Source organism: Hemibagrus wyckioides, linkage group LG01 (genome assembly GCF_019097595.1).
Source record: "Hemibagrus wyckioides isolate EC202008001 linkage group LG01, SWU_Hwy_1.0, whole genome shotgun sequence".
NCBI lineage: Eukaryota > Metazoa > Chordata > Actinopteri > Siluriformes > Bagridae > Hemibagrus > Hemibagrus wyckioides.
In genome coordinates this window covers 20,874,525-20,890,644 of record NC_080710.1, presented here as the reverse complement: position 1 = coordinate 20,890,644, position 16,120 = coordinate 20,874,525, and the positions used below count along the sequence as shown (strand labels likewise).

Sequence of the window (16,120 nt, the reverse complement as noted above, 5' to 3'; positions counted from 1 at the left end):
ATGTAGTCTTCTGTAAACGGATATTTCAAAAGAAAAGCCAGTTCAACTTCCGGCGGACACAGAATTTGAAGAACATGGACGACACCCTCAGGTCAGCTGTATGCACCAGTGATGAGTGTCCGAGCCACTGCGGTTTAGTAATTATTCTGATAATATCATTTGATGATGCTGCATTTTCATCAATTCCATTATATGGTCTCCTGTTCTGACATCACAGGAGGACATTCCTAGTGCAGTTACAGTGGTGCTCAAGTTGAGTGACTTTATCTAAAAAATAAAGACAGCCCAGCAGCACATCTAGAGACTTTCTGAGCAAACTGTCCTATGCTTGATGTAGTTTTCCAGCACACATCACAAGTGCTGGGTATTCGATTTGAGAAAGCAGGATCACTTAACTCACCAGTGCGTAAAGCCTAGCTGAGCTGCTCTCTGTGTTGCAAACTCTTTTCAGAGGAACGTAGCTAAAGCATGCTCAAAATTATACTAGAAGTAGCTAGATGATGTCAAAGACTAATTCGCATACAGTTTATGCATCTTGATCACTGGCATATAAGGAATTGGTTACACACTTTCATTATTTCTAAATATCTTTCTAAATATCTAAGAACAAAGAATTAAGATGGTGGGATAAACACTGGTGATCAGTGATTTGTCACTGGGAAACAGTGTTAATCAGTGACTGCCAGTGGAGGCCAGAGTTCGGCCTTTAGAAACAATAGTGTTCAGTGATTGTAAGCACAAAACAGTTAGGATTTACTCACTTACGGTAAGTCGAGCAAACCCGCTCTCTCAGCTTGTACAACAGTAGCTATGATGCAGGCAGGAGAGCCAGTACAGTCACTAATGTATGCTCAGTTAGATCTTTAGACTGTCGCTAGACTTTCATTTGAAGTTACAGTTGTGAAATTTAAAAGTCATCAAATCTAGTGACAAAGTCTCTAAGTTGTTCTGTGAGCCTATGTTCCTAATGACCAATCACTGATGATCACCACTCTTTACCAAGACCAGTCACTATTGTTTTTCAGTGACCATTCACCAATCAGCGATCATTACAATGTGATGAATATCCGATGTAATTTGTTGTGTCATCTGGCGTCCATCTAGCTACTTTCTGAGCTGGACTTTACAGAACTGAACTCAAAGCAACAGATTATTTTTCTGTGGGTAAGGAATGGTAGAAAGGGGTGTGATATTTTTAGTGCACTGTCAAAAAGTTTTTTAATATGCAATCATAAAATGCAATTTCGAACTATCTATGAGCTAATGAGACCCTATAGCTTGAAATAAGATATCCAGCTCCAAGCTAAATATTACAATGGAAACCATTCTTATAGTCTGAGTTGATTGGATCGATACCGGTTCAAAACCGGTTCTGACTAAATTATCTCGTTCAGCTCGTTCTCTCTCCTGGGCGTCTAGCTTAGATAGGGCGTGGCCTATTTGTGTGGTTGAATGGGCGTGGCTTGCTGACCGTGTGTGTGTGTGTGTGTGTGTGTGTGTGTATATATATATATATGTGTGAGTGTGAAGGGGCGTGGCCTGCTCGAGTTTCTGTCTGTCAGTCAGCGAAAGGAGGCGGGGATGCACAAAAAAAATGCAGCTTTCACAACAGCCTCTGCCTTGTATTCGGTCAAATTGGATTCCCGCAACCAGAAGGAACTGATGTACGATTTGATTTTTGCAAGACACATTTAAGTCTTATTTTATTTGGATGAGGAAATCGCGAGGAGCATTTTGGGCAGTAATGTAAGTAGCCGTATGAAGCGTCTCTCGGCCCAGGTAGCGCAGACCCTTATATAGCTTCCGCGTCTTACATTAATTACCTCCTTATCATCAAAACTTGCGCTTTACTATGTGGTAAGACGCTCAGATCCGGTCTGTTTAAACAATTTCCTTCACTAGCTGTATGAGTTATTGCTCAAACCTCAGCACGATTGAACTAAATTGGCCAAAATTGCGACGTGGTAAGCTAGTGAGTGTATCTGACCTGGCAAACCCTGACTAGCTTTAGTTGCCTGAATGGAGCCGTATCGTTTGTTCAGTGCTATATTAAATATACATTTAGCGCATTCGGTTACTAACAGTACTTTTTATTATTGGATTAGTGTGACACACTTAAAGTTGACACACTGAAACCGAGTACGTGCATTTACGAGCACAAGGCTAGGCTCGAGATTGAATATTAGCCTACTAAGTAGTATGTGAAAATAGTACCCCTGCATTGGTATATAAGGCGAGCACACTTCTTACTAATCAGTAGGGTAGTATGCGGGTTTGCCCCAAGCAAGGGTACACACGATAAGGAGCAGTTGCTTCCGTGTTCTTTAAAGAGGACAGCAAAGCTACATTCTGAGAGAAGGTATTTGCCAGATGTTATTTTTTTATTATATTGATATACAGAAATATCTGATTTGGTGTTATGCACGTGCTTGTAAAGGTGTTGTAACCCATGAGACTCCAAGTGCAGTCCTGGAGAGCTGGATTTCTAGCACATGGATTTTTATTAATAAACAGCTGTATCAGGATTGATTAAGGGTAATTTATCTAAACTGTGCTATGCTATACAGCACCGCAGTTGGGCAACCTTGTTGTAGCTGTTTTGGAAATGTGTAGAAATCTTGTCACTCCCTATCAGTGTATTAAAGCCTGTTCTCTTTTCGTATGATGATTTGCTGCTTGTGGGACTGTGATGCCTATTCTGTCTGAATGACCTTAAAGATAATGTACCGACTTCTGTCTAAAGCTTCTTTTTGGATAAAAACGATAGACAGGTGGTTATGATCCGAAGCATATCAGCGTATCTTTTTTTTTTTTTTAACACTGTACACCTTATAATGATGTTCTCCTGTCCACTGAAAAAAACTGCACGGTAACTGTTACTTTCCTGTTGTGTCTCTCCTCAGCATGAAGCCTTTGTGATAGGATGAGAAGCCCAGTGCCTCGTTTCAGGGACGTCGAGAAGCAGGCGAGCAGCTTGCAGCCCATAGAGTGTGTTCCTCCCTGTCATGACAGACAGAGCACCATGTGGTTTGTTCGGGATGCCTGTGGAATTGTCTGTGGCGTTATCACATGGCTGCTTGTTTTCTTTGCGGACTTTGTCGTGCTGTTTGTCATGTTGGTTCCATCTAAGAACCTCACCTACAGTTTGATGAACGGTGCAATCTTTAACAGCCTGGCTTTCCTGGCCTTGGCATCCCACTTCAGGGCCATGTGCACAGATCCGGTAAGTTCACATGCACTCGAAACTAACGAAGAAAGACGTACGTCCTGTATCAAATGTTAAACCAAAGGTGTACGTGTTTTTAGGGTGCTGTACCGAAAGGAAATGCCACAAAAGAATATATAGAAAGCTTGCAGTTGAAGCCAGGTCAGGTGGTGTACAAATGTCCTAAATGCTGCAGCATCAAGCCTGACCGAGCTCACCATTGCAGGTAAGAAAGCCAAGCACGAGGATTGAAATTTTATGCTTTGCTAGGAATGTATATAAACGCTGCCTATGTGTACTGGAACCATGTGTTGTTTTGTTTGCAACTTCAGGCACATTCATGCCATGACTGGTGCTTTACTTTCTGTTTCTAGCTTATTTGTTAAACATTCATCTTCACAGGATTTAAAATGATTATTTTTAGGTATTACATTACACTGTTACATAAAGTGCTTATACAATTCTTTAAATCATAGTGACAACTGATTTTTAAAAAAATACTTTATTTAACCAGTGTCTGCAAACGATGCATTCGAAAGATGGACCACCACTGCCCGTGGGTCAACAACTGTGTCGGTGAAAATAACCAAAAGTATTTTGTGCTCTTCACGGTACGTAACTCACTTCGGTGCGAGTTTAGATTTTGTTATTATTAATATCTTATTTTTGTACTGTGTCTGTGTATAACAGATGAAACAATGTAAATCTGATTTCAACTGTGGTTAGAAATTGCACATTGTTTTTCAAGTGCCTTCCCTTGTGAGGAAATTTCGAACAGGATTGTAGAATTTGATTGGTCCCGCTATATCTTTTTTACTGAAAGTTATCTAAATGCATCGAACAGGCAGTTCTAATAATTCAAAGGCAGCCAGCTCTGGTATTATGTTAAAGGCAAAGGGTGAAGAAGTTTAATGCATGACGTCTTGCTTGGCCCACTCTGGAAGTCGTGTGTTCAAATATGTGTACACGATTTGGTTGAATTATTTAACTGGAAAATATGACAATTTTTCCATGCATGCATTAAATCTAAACACTTAGACACAGTTTGCTGAATGTGAGCCACAGGAAAAGGGATGGATTTTATGTGCTTCTGCAGCAGCAGCAGCTCAGTGTGTTGGACAGTGTAACCCCGAGTGTTTCTTTGCATTTCAGATGTACATTGCACTCATCTCTCTGCATGCCCTGGTGATGGTGGTTCTTCATTTTTTGTACTGCTTTGAAGATGATTGGACAAGTAAGTAAAAGCATTTAAGAATTCGTTACAACTAATGCAAAAATCACATTTAAATGTTAAGAGCCCATGCTCTATTTTTAATGTTTCCTGTTAATCCCATTGAGACTTTTTTGTTCTTTAAATATGTATTTAAGCTGGTGTTATACAGGGTGAACAGAGACGCGGTCGCATGTTGATGACAGAATAAATCAAGTTTGATGCATTTGATTAGTAAATAAAAACTACATCTAATCAAAAGTTTATTCTTGACAGCTAACCTCAGATATGTGATAATACTATGACTGCTAATGGCATGTGAATAACTGCTTTGTTACCATACAAAATGTTAGCACTAGTTTGATGAAAATGGTTTATTGTGACATATGTACAGTTTTCTATGTGAAAATCTGTTTAAAAATATGTATCATCCTTTGCTACACTTTACGTCTTGACATTAAGTTGTTTCATCACTATTCATGTAAAATATATATGCTCAAGATGGCAGTCTGTCTTAATTTATCCGTGAACTATTGTTAACGGGTCCGTGATGTCTCGTATTACACAGTTGTATAAAAAATTAACAATACAGTTAAGTATCAGCTTCACTTTCCTCCAGCGTAGCATAGTCACTGATCTCCTTACTACTAATAGCTGATAAAGCTGATAAATAACATTCAGTGAATCTGTATTTTGGAATTTGGTGTATGTAAACATTAAAGCATTGTGTAGTAGCTGTGTGATCCTGCTGTTTACCCTCTACTGCGTGTTAAGCACCCACCCTTTCCCCTCCAACCCCAGAATGCAGTACCTTCTCACCTCCAGCAACAGTCATCCTCCTCATCCTCCTGTGCTTTGAGGGCCTCCTCTTTCTCATCTTCACCTCTGTGATGTTTGGCACCCAAGTCCATTCCATCTGTACGGACGAGACGGTGAGTGACCCGTACCCCTTCCCTCTGCCCACCTTTCCTACTTTGCTCTAGAAAATGTCTGTAGAAGTGCTGTTTAGGTATAAAATATTTGAGTAAATGTGCTGATTTTAGGTCTTCAATACAATTTTATTTGTATGGTGCAAATATGGACAACAATGGACAACATCACGAAGCAGCTTTACGGAAATATGTAAGCTTGTAATATACGTTTTAAATAAAAAAAAAATTATCTCCATTAACCGAGCCAGTGGCGACAATGGTAAGGAATATGGCCGTGAGGTGAAATTAAGAACAAACCTTGAGAGAAACCAGATACCGGTTATGTCTTTGGTTTCTTGTTGAACATGTCAGCAGTATGCTGATTCTTTATAAACATTTACAGTCTATATTCACTCAAAATCTGGTATTTAGAAGACCTTAGACTGGAAAAACCGTGCACTACTGACCCAGAATAGGAAAGTCAGTCATAACATCATTCCCCACTAGCAGAGATGCATTAGAACTGGGTCATTCTTTGGACTAAAATTAATTTTCTTTGACACGTCCCTCAAGTTCACTCATAGGTCTACTGCACAAGTGTCTGTTCTGCCACCGCAAGCCTTTAAAAAGGTGAAATTATTAGCACAGGTCCATTACTTCCCTTCCTCTAAGCATCTTAAAGTGCACTTTGGCCGAGTTACAGCGCAGTCAGCAAAAGAGTATTCTCCATTTGTTCCCACTAGACATTTGTCTTGGAATCTCCTAACGAGGAATTTCGCATGGAAGAAACTCATTACTTTACTTATTTTTTTTTCCACCCATGTATACCAGATAATAAATCAAGTTGTTATATATTGTTAAGTTTGAACATACATTGATTTGTTTCTGGTACATCTTTCATGTTACTCTGCTTACTAACAAACATTCTCCTCCTAAACTCATAGAACCTTTTTTTTTTTATAAAATATACTGACAATTTCTACTTTCATTCTCTAAATTCAGATGTATGCATTGTTGCATTGAAGCTTAAGTTGATCTTTAAAGTTGCTATGAATATTTTGCACATGGTTCTGGCAGTTCTCTAGAGATCGAGGTAATCCCATCACATCCACTCTGAAGTTTTGGTTGTCTCTTGTTTTTAGGGTATAGAGCAGTTGAAAAAGGAAGAGAGAAGATGGGCTAAAAAAACTAAATGGATGAACATGAAGGCGGTATTTGGACACCCCTTCTCAATAACATGGTTTAGTCCGTTTTCTACACCTGACCATGGGAAAGCTGACCCCTACCAGTACGTGGTCTGAGTTCAGGAAGATTTAGCCTCTTTCCCTTTCCGGCTTTACGGTAGAGACTGGAGTTCACTGGACCCGTTTAACTCCAAAAACTCTGGCCAGCATCCGTGATTGTAATCCTGACCTGAGTAATGTGTCTTGCATTACTTTTACCAGTGGGACTATTAAATGCTATAATGAAACCTACTGTATATGTACAACATTTATCCCTTATCTTATATCTTTGCATCCATTCTATTTTCCGGCAAAGGTAAACTTCAGGACCGTAGCTCATTTTACACCAGACGGAGTAACTGCTTTGGCACTAGTGCAGTGCTGCTTGCAGGGTGTTAATCACTATAACCTTTTATTTGTATTTTGCCAATAAGTTAAACCACTTATTTCATGTGAACGCAGGTAGCCAACTTATTTTTTCCCCCCAGTTTTGGGTAAACGACAATGACGCATAGTTATACCAACCTATAGCTGAAAACTCATCTGTGTTCTGTAGACTGGATGCTATTAATCACATGCAGAACGATCTGATGATCGATAGCTGACCTGGTTGGTATAGCTTAATGATTTAAAGCCACAACGTGAAACTGTTTGACTTTTATTCATGCGTAACGTAAGCTTTAATGGTGCAAGAGTCTGACTCTGTAGATGCTTATGAGATTGTCATTTTATATAGTGAAGAAGGTGTAAGAACAAACACAATGCAACGTAATACTCTGTAGCTAAGTACAGAGTGTCCTAAATTTCTCCATACATTTTTGGAGCAAAATGTCTTCCACAAGTTTTCATACTCGGTTTATAATTATTATTATTATTATTATTATTATTATTATTATTATTATTATTATTATAATTTTTTTTAAACTGGCAATCAGTTTGAAAAGTTACATTTTGCTAAAAAGTGTGAATTTCCCCTGCGGATGGAAACTTTTGGGACACTCTGTAGAAGGTATAGCATTTTTATAGATTTTTTTATGTTATAGAAAAGCGAAAACTATTGTGGTTGATGCATTGCTGCTGAAGTGCTACTGAAGATGTGTGTTTTTTTTTTATATTGTTCCACTGAGCCACATGACCTGTCCCAGTGAAGTGAGCTTGAAATCACATCACTATTCATGAAGTGCTTGTGTCCTGCAAATGCGTGTTGCATCGCTTCTGGTGTAAAATGGACTTGAAGAAATGTTACTCAATAAACCTATGTACATGTATATTCTTCTCCACATGTCTATATAAAACATCAGATCAGGAACAAGGGAAAGGGTTAATTCTGCACCATTCTGTAACATTTAATTTCTCTGAAACAACTTTTATATAACATCCTGGTTTATTGACGATGATGATGATGATGGTTGATGATTTTATTTTATGTTTATTTTTTACTTAATGTTCCTTTTCCACGGATGGCCAAATACAGCCTGTTGTTAGCCTTCCTGTCCTTTTCATTCCTGTCAGAAAGTAAGAGTGTAAAATCTAGTGAGGAAAAAAGGGATGTTATGTCAAGTATTGTTACTACTGAATTATGAATGAAGATATGATTACATGAACAGGATGATGTATTAATAATGTCTTTTATAAATCGGTTGTCCTTTGCAGTGTTGCAGGAGGTTCCTAAATAGATCAGTGCAAGACGAGATCTTTTAATTGTTTAAGTCTATGAGCATTATATCATAGCACTACGACCGCTGAGGGAAACCAGCTCATTGTGACTCGTTTGAAATGATTTACTTTACAATTTGTAAATAAAGTATATATATGTTGTTTTTTTTTTAACCATTTATAACAACTATGATACATGTGTGTTTTTTTTTTTATCCTTTAAATACTTAATAGCTAATAAGGAAAAGTAATCCATTGATGTCATTATTACTCATGAAATGCATTACAAAAAGTCAATGTATATTAGATATATTTATGTTTAATATTTATTTCAAATATTTTCCATTTGAATTCAAAGGTTTTTAAAGGTGCAGATTGTCATATTTAAGTGTTTCGAGATCTTTCCCATGCCAGTTTCCATATTTCAGTATTTTGTATTTTTTCCAGCCTGCAAATTTCCTTCCACTCAAATGAAAAGATCGTGATTAACTCCACCCACATTTACGGAAAACAGATCGGGGAGGGTTTGCTTTAGGGGAAGAGGAAATCCTGCTAATATTCAATGTGACATTACAGTTAGTCTCTCAGGCAGCAGAGGGCTCTAAAAACTTCCAATCAACTCCTCACACGGGGCATACTGACCTTTCCGAGACCTATGAATACATCGACTTTTATTCTTTTTCAGGTGCTGGTGTTTTAAATGGAATAGTACCTTGGTCAGTTTTATGATTCTGTACACAATGGCTGTGTTTTATTTTTACAGACTTGTAATGAGAAGGTTTTACAGTTGGTGCTTTCTTGTTTTCTTATGAATGAGTTAAACTGAACAAAACGGTTGAATAGTCATTTCAGGGTACATGAATGGCAATCACTGGCAATTTTGGAGAGTTTAAAGTTCAAGATTAAAGTGGAAAAACAAAAAAAAAAAAAATCCTTGTTAGTGGTCTGTACTTTTTATATCTAAATGTCCAAACTCCCTGTATTCTCTTGTTCCTTTGCTCTGTCCTTTCTCTTATCTTACAGTAATGAATTCTTTCTATTCTTTTCTTCTGTACTTTGACTTTATTCTGTGACTCTCTGTGTTAAAAGCTAAAATCATTTATTTAAAAAACCAGTGAGGTCATTCTGATTGATATGAAATGGAGGTAAGCCTTGATCACCACTGGCTGAAAAGCCAAGTAAAATCCCAGCTGGTAGATTTGGTGCCTGAATGCATGCTGATGCTGAAATGAAAGGAAAGCTAGCCTTTTTTTTTCCCCCACCCCCAGGAGTTTTAACTTTTTTTGTTAAGAGTACCTTATGACTGCTGAAAGCATGCTGCATGTGCACAGTGTTTTTTTTATTCATCCATACATGACATATACTTTAGTAGAGATTAGTTCAACACTCTTCAGTCCTAACTGAACACCTAGAGTTACAAACAAACATTTGTCCTGCATCCCACTTCATCCAGTCCATAGTGTCAGTGTGCTTTATTTCCCAGTACCTTCAAGGGAATCGGTCTGTGTTTTCTAGTTGCACACGTATCATGAAATAAGCTCACGTCTTACCTTTATTTCTCTCTCTCTCTTTTTTTTTTTTTTTTAGGGCATTGAGCGACTAAAAGGAGAGACTCCAACATGGGAGAAGACTGCATGTTGGGAAGCCATGAAATTAGCATTTGGTGGTTCTCTGTCTCTGGCATGGTTCAGCCCCTTCTCTGACCTTTCCTGTAGGACAAATGACTCATCCAACATCCCTGAAGCCCCACAAGGGGAAATAATAGCAGAGGATGTCATTGAAATCCCCTTATAATAGTAAAGAACAATGCTTGTTGAGCCTCTAATACAGAAGAATGAGACCTTCAGAATGATATGAGATGGGAATATTATTATTAACTGAGCTCAGTTTACTTTAATATATCAAGCCAAGCATGGACTCCATAAAGAGCTTACCGGATGGTTTTGATAAAGCATTGATTGTGAGCTACAAGCAACAGAAAATACATTTCATTTGAAATAACCCTCCAAAATGTATAATGCAAGGAAAAAATTCTTGATCTATGTGCCCAAGAAATTTAGATCAAGAAATAAGACCTTCTTAACACTTAATAGTATCCAACAGTGCCTTAAAATATATAATTATCCAGAAAAAAATCCAATATTATGTATTAATATTTATGATCTTTGTAAGACAAAGTATAAGCCATGTGTATTTTTTTGAGAAATATATTTTTCTGTTCAACTCAAAATCTATGACGGCATTAGGACTGTTTATGAAACCGAATCCAGTGACACATTGTGTGAAGGGTTACATGGTTGACAGACTAATAGCTAGAGTGAAAATCCCAATACTGTGAGGGCATTATGATGTTATAATTGTGCATTATTTCATAGCAAACAAACTTTTATTATTTTTTGAAAAATATATCGTAATCTTTTGTGTAAAATGAACATTTCATGTGAATTAAAGGACACACACTAATAAAAAGGGACAAGTTTACTTCAAACGAGTTTGATCATTGTGGTTTAACATCACGCACAAATATTTATTCAGTTTCACAGTGCTTGAACATGTCATGGACAGCTGCTCCTTCTCTTTGACAGACAATGTATTGCCATTACAGAATTTTAAAGGAGTAAAATTCTGTATGTATGGTCTGGTCAGATACTTCACTCACACTATCAGAGAACCAGGATTGAAGTTCCCTTTCAAGCATCTGTTCTGGTGTCTCAGTATAGGATATGCCTATAGGAGTCCTTTATTGCCAGACAAGCCCATCAGGAAGCTTGACCACCATTGATTAGTAGCTGGACATACCCTATAGGCATCCCAATGTCAGTGCAATCACATGTAGTCTGTACAACCACACAAAACAGGTGAGGTCCAATGCACTAGAGCACACACTCCCAACTTCATTTCATCATTTCACTACACTGTGGTGATGAAATTCTTCCTGAACAGTTGTAATGAAACAACTGAAAGAATGCCACAGCCTTTTTGAGTACTGTTGCTGAACATGTGCGCTCCTTCCTGGCCACAATGTACCCATCGTCTGATGGCTTCCAATATGATAATGCATCATGTCACAAGGCAAGTTATCTCATGAACATGACAATGAGTTCAGTGGTATTCAGTGCCTTTCCCAGTTACCAGATCCTTTCAGATCTCCTTTCACAGCATGAAAGTGTACCTGTGCTGCAGGCTTGTCAACATGGACCAGAGTCTTAAAGGAGTGTTTCCAACATCTTGTAGAATGGTGTTTTGAAAGCAAAGGCAGGCTCTATCCAGTACTGGCATAGGTGCTCCTAATAAATTAAAGATAGAGCCTAGCTGTGGGGTCAGCTATAAATCCCTGCATAACACAATCTAAATAAAACACATTCTAAAAACTTGACTTAATCATTTGGAAATCATCTTTAACACATCTGAGAGATTAGTCATCCTTTTTCACATCTAATTGCTGGTCCTTGAGAGATGATCCATGCAAGAGGAAGAGCCCCAACAAGATTAGTGAGATGCCAACCCACCACAACAGTGCATGGCTTTCTCCAAATATCCCATATCCAAGGAATGCCTGAAAAATATAAATAGCAAAGACAGGTCACATCAAAATGACATTTACATTTTGGGCTTTATTTAAAAACAAATCACTGAACTGGAATGTGTTCCTGCCAGTTATACCACAGCATTGTCACAGGCATGCTGGTTAATTTTCTGTAACTGCAGCTCTGATAACAACGCTGTGTGCAATTCAAATCATAGTAATGCACTCGTTCTGAAATATTATAATTCCTATAGCTGCATCTTACACAGTGGGTACGCATCATAAACTAGGGCAAATAAGAAACACATGAAAAATATCTAAATGTTGAAAGGTGATAAGGTAAAGGGGACATTCTATTGTTGAAGCAGTCTCCAGTGTAAAGAAGTAGAGAAGGACGAAGAACTGCAGCTTCAACTGCAGTAACATGAGAAATAAAGTGATAACTTGCTCCACAATGTAAAAGTAACTACAATAAACAATTAAAATGTATGATGTTGTGCATTAATAAACAAAAAGAAAATTTGGCAAATTGCTGTGGTATATGATTAATAATGTCTTTTAGGACTTGCTGTTATAGGAAAATAAACAACCTGTAGGCAGAAAGGCACTAGAATAATGGGATGCGGTAACTTAGTGGTTAAGGTATTGGACTACTGCTCAGAAGGTTGTGAGTTTGAATCCCAGGTCCACCAAGCTGCCACTGCTGGGCCCTTGAGCAAGGCCCTTAATTTTTCAGTTGTATAAAATGTAAGTTGCTCTGGATAAGGGCATCTGCTAAATGCTGTAACTGTAACCCTTTTTTTTCTGGAACTATTATGCTCTTTAATGCAGTTTGTTGTGCTGAGTCTTACAGAGGAGATGAAATTAGAGGCAGTAGTGGTTACAGTAGCCTGAGCTGAAGACGATGAATGTCGCAGAGCTTTGGCAAAGAAGGTCCACATCACAGCATTAGAGCTGAACAGCAGGAGGCCACACACCAGTCTCAGAGGAATGTGGACCTGTGGAGAACATCAGCATAAAGAGAAAGGACTCAGATGATTATAGTGTATCATATTCACACGTAAATAATGTAGCATTACTGTTAACTAGTGTTTTATGGAAACAGATATCATTATATCATTATGAACAGATCTGTTGCTTTGGAAAATGAGTCTAGGATAGAATCAATTCAGGAAGCACTGCTACGATTTACACCGATCAAACACAACATTATGAGCAGTGAGAGGTGAAGTGAATAAGACTGATTATCTCCTCATCAAGGCACCTGTTAGTGGGTGGGATATATTAGGCAGCAAGTGAACATTTTGTCCTCAAAGTTGATGAGTTAGAAGCAGGAAAAATGGGCAAGTGTAAGGATTTGAGCGAGTTTGACAAGGGCCAGATTGTGATGGCTAGACCACTGGATCAGAGCATCTCCAAAACTGCAGCTCTTGTGGGGTGTTCCCAGTCTGCAGTGGTCAGTATCTTTCAAGAGTGGTCCAAGGAAGGAACAGTGGTAAAGAGACAGGGTCATGGGCGGCCAAGGCTCATTGATGCACATGGGGAGTGAAGGCTGGCCCGTGTGATCCGATCCAACAGACGAGCTACTGTTGATCAAATTGCTGAAGAAGTTAATGCTGGTTTTGATAGAAAGGTGTCAGAATACACAGTGCATGATGGGTCAGGGCAGCAAAAGGGGGACCAACACAATATTAGGCAGATGGTCATAATGTTATTCTTGCTCAGTGTATGCAATGAAACTAAGTCTTTTTACCCATTCACAAGCTGTAGAGTCCACACCAGGGGTTAAATTGCCCTCCTCGGTCCATTTTCTCACAGCAGTGTCGCACAGCTCTTTAAGGTAAGTGGCTCCCAAAGATAATTTTGCAGATGAGGAAGCAAACGCACCAAACAATCCGGCTAACAACGCGTACATCAACCCAGTCAGCATAACTACACGTGGGAATTATATCACTGCAAAGAAATACTGACGTTCAGACTAGTCAACATTATGCCCAGCGTTGTGGCCAAACATTGAATGAGGAAGCAGAGGAATACTTCCCGGATTGTCCTGCGTCCCAATTCGCATACTAATACTACGCACTGTGCTCTTTTTGTGAAGAAAAAGTACGTACTTTTGAGTGTGCAGAAAAAGAGTGTGGAAGTGCCTACTATACACACTCACGCGTCAAATAAAGGAAGAGAACGTTGTTACATAGTTACCTAGAAATTATTCCATATATAATTTAAACAATATAATTTATCCTTCACTTATTTTTTCCACAAAACTCCGAACATCGAAACAACTCCGACGCTTCGAAATATACTACGATTTGGGACACTTCTAATCCAATCTCGACCACTATTTAGTAAGCGAATTGGGGAAAGCCGCGCGCGTTGATGACGTCTGTATTTGTTGACCCGAGTTGGCGCTAGCGTGAGCCACTTGTATAGAAGCTGTATTGAATATTTATCACAATATAAGAATGAACAAGAAAGGTAACGTGTCGTGGGTGAAGCCGAGCGAGCCATCGTTTCTGCGAAAATTCAAGAATGACGTTGGATACAAAGAAGGACCAACTGTAGAAACAAAGGTAGCCTAGCTAAGCTAACTCCCACTCCCGTCAGTGTTACTGATATACTGTATATGTATAATGGTTTGGCTATTAAGCGCTGACTTTATGTTTGTGATCACAGCGACAGGAACTGCCCCAGTGTGATGAGGACAGCGGGGACAGTGACCGAGAGGATGAAATGCCGCAGGTGGTGGTGTTAAAGAAGGGGGACCTCACCGCAGAGGAGGCTATGCTGCTCAAGAAAGATATAAAAGGATCTGACAAAGGTAGTCAAGTGTCTTTATTGTCCAGATGGTTTACACTGTGAATGCAAAGTTTCCCCAACACTAGCTCTGTAGAATTTCTGCACAACACAGTTTAGTTTTGTCGAGTAATCAGAAATAAAGCTGAATTAAACAGTATGTGCACTATATTGCCAAAAGTTTTGGGACACCCCTCCAAATCATTGAATTCAGGTGTTGTTTTTCAGGGTTTGCACTTGACCCCTTAGTTCCAGTGAAAGGAACTCTTAATATTTCAGCATACCAAGACATTTTGGACAATTTCATGCTCCCAGCTTTGTGGGAACAGTTTGGTGATGGCCCCTTCCTGTTCCAACATGACTGCACACCAGTGAACAAAGCAAGGTCCATAAAGACATGGATGAGTGAGTTTGGTGTGGAGGAATTTTACAGGACTCTGCGCAGGCCAGTGAGGTTCCTCCACACCAAACTCTTGTCTGGTTCCTCTTGCGATTTTCTCCTCATGTCATCTCAAACAAACTAAATTAAATGAAATTGGATTCATTGTTCATTGAATAAGCAGATTAGATTTTCTGTATTCTCTGCTTAATCAACATACAAGCCCAGAACCTTGATGTGCTTAGAGTCTAATAGTCCATGAATTAGGTATAAACACACACCTACCACTGTGTTTTGCTATAACTGTACAGATCATCTAAACTAATCCTTTGTTGTAGTCAATGCCCACTTGAATGCAGAACATAAAATACTTTTTTTTCCCTATGTCCCAGATGAGCAGCCTCCTGCAGATGGAAAGATTTTATTTAAGAAGCCAGCAAAACGTTCCTCAGATAAATTTGAAGGCATAACCGCTAGCTCCAACAGCAAGAAGAAAAAGAGCGAGAATGAGGAGAAGAAGAAGGAGTCTGGAGTGAAGGTGAAGAACAGGAGCCTCTTGTCTTTTGGTGATGATGAGGAGGAAGATTGAGCTATACCTTAATCAAAGTATATGACGGTTGAAACCCCCCCCACACACACAATTTTAGAAATTTTAATGAAATTGTTTTGTAATTTGAAATACTTTTCTGAGACAGATTATAGACATCTTTGGATCATTATTGAAATGATCTAATTCGTTATCTTGGCATGTCTGCCAGAACGTTTTAATATCAACAAGCAAAAATATGTGCTGTCCATTCTATGCATCATGATAAAAAAAAAAAACTGATAACCATTTTCCTGCTGTAATTCTGTGTGTAATGTACCATTTTTGTATTTTCCTTGCCAGATGTTTTGCAGATTTTTGGAGCTATGTATTAGCATTGTTTAAAATCGGTGTGCTTAAGCAAAATGCAAATGATCAACAATTAACATGTGGTGGGTTTCAGCTGCAGTCACTGTATTGAGAGTTTGTGTTGTAGATAAATTATTCTGCCAAAAGCAGATGTTCATACATGTATAGCTTCTATAAAGGAGCTGTCTAGAGTTATGTTTTTGTTTTTTTTTTGGATCTCAAGGATTGAGATACTGGTACATACCTCTTTCATTATGGGTTTTATATATCACAAATAAAAACAATTATTATTTCACATCTCTTATCTTCATATGTGGTC

The 16,120-nt window shown here is 38.6% G+C and overlaps 3 protein-coding genes across 4 annotated transcripts; 2 read left to right on the top strand and 1 right to left on the bottom strand.

The window, feature by feature from the left end:
* Positions 1-1,551: 1,551 nt before the first annotated feature.
* On the top strand, positions 1,552-10,283 carry zdhhc3a (zinc finger DHHC-type palmitoyltransferase 3a). 2 transcript variants are annotated; one of them, XM_058383976.1, is made up of 7 exons: positions 1,552-1,746; positions 2,904-3,223; positions 3,307-3,431; positions 3,720-3,816; positions 4,358-4,439; positions 5,217-5,347; positions 9,793-10,283. In XM_058383976.1, exons 2-7 carry the CDS (start codon positions 2,924-2,926, stop codon positions 9,997-9,999), a joined length of 942 nt encoding a protein of 313 aa, XP_058239959.1. In that variant the 5' UTR covers positions 1,552-1,746; positions 2,904-2,923; the 3' UTR covers positions 10,000-10,283. The 2 variants fall into 2 exon arrangements, with proteins under 2 accessions (XP_058239959.1, XP_058240011.1); XM_058384028.1 differs by lacking the exon at positions 9,793-10,283 and adding an exon at positions 6,469-8,379.
* Positions 10,284-10,446: 163 nt separating this feature from the next.
* tmem42a (transmembrane protein 42a) lies at positions 10,447-13,801 on the bottom strand. Its single transcript, XM_058384144.1, has 3 exons — positions 13,485-13,801; positions 12,583-12,729; positions 10,447-11,761 (listed from the first exon to the last, which is right to left on the bottom strand). The coding sequence occupies exons 1-3, from the start codon at positions 13,659-13,661 to the stop codon at positions 11,621-11,623; spliced, it is 465 nt and encodes a 154-aa protein (XP_058240127.1). The 5' UTR covers positions 13,662-13,801; the 3' UTR covers positions 10,447-11,620.
* A 252-nt stretch (positions 13,802-14,053) lies between these two features.
* Positions 14,054-16,096, top strand: kiaa1143 (KIAA1143 ortholog). The gene is made up of 3 exons (XM_058384259.1): positions 14,054-14,304; positions 14,408-14,552; positions 15,299-16,096. The coding sequence occupies exons 1-3, from the start codon at positions 14,197-14,199 to the stop codon at positions 15,493-15,495; spliced, it is 450 nt and encodes a 149-aa protein (XP_058240242.1). The 5' UTR covers positions 14,054-14,196; the 3' UTR covers positions 15,496-16,096.
* Positions 16,097-16,120: the final 24 nt, after the last annotated feature.

Bases quoted from the DNA above. Each gene is read 5' to 3' on its own strand.
- zdhhc3a (XM_058383976.1), top strand. From the start codon at position 2,924: ATGAGAAGCCCAGTGCCTCGTTTCAGGGACGTCGAGAAGCAGGCGAGC. The intron at 4,440-5,216 runs GTAAGTAAAAGC...CTCCAACCCCAG, and splicing joins CTTTGAAGATGATTGGACAA to AATGCAGTACCTTCTCACCT. The intron at 5,348-9,792 runs GTGAGTGACCCG...TTTTTTTTTTAG, and splicing joins CCATCTGTACGGACGAGACG to GGCATTGAGCGACTAAAAGG.
- tmem42a (XM_058384144.1), bottom strand. From the start codon at position 13,661: ATGCTGACTGGGTTGATGTACGCGTTGTTAGCCGGATTGTTTGGTGCG. The intron at 12,730-13,484 runs GTAAAAAGACTT...TGTTCTCCACAG, and splicing joins ACTCTACAGCTTGTGAATGG to GTCCACATTCCTCTGAGACT. The intron at 11,762-12,582 runs GTAAGACTCAGC...TATATTTTTCAG, and splicing joins CCTCTAATTTCATCTCCTCT to GCATTCCTTGGATATGGGAT.
- kiaa1143 (XM_058384259.1), top strand. From the start codon at position 14,197: ATGAACAAGAAAGGTAACGTGTCGTGGGTGAAGCCGAGCGAGCCATCG. The intron at 14,305-14,407 runs GTAGCCTAGCTA...TTGTGATCACAG, and splicing joins GACCAACTGTAGAAACAAAG to CGACAGGAACTGCCCCAGTG. The intron at 14,553-15,298 runs GTAGTCAAGTGT...CCTATGTCCCAG, and splicing joins TATAAAAGGATCTGACAAAG to ATGAGCAGCCTCCTGCAGAT.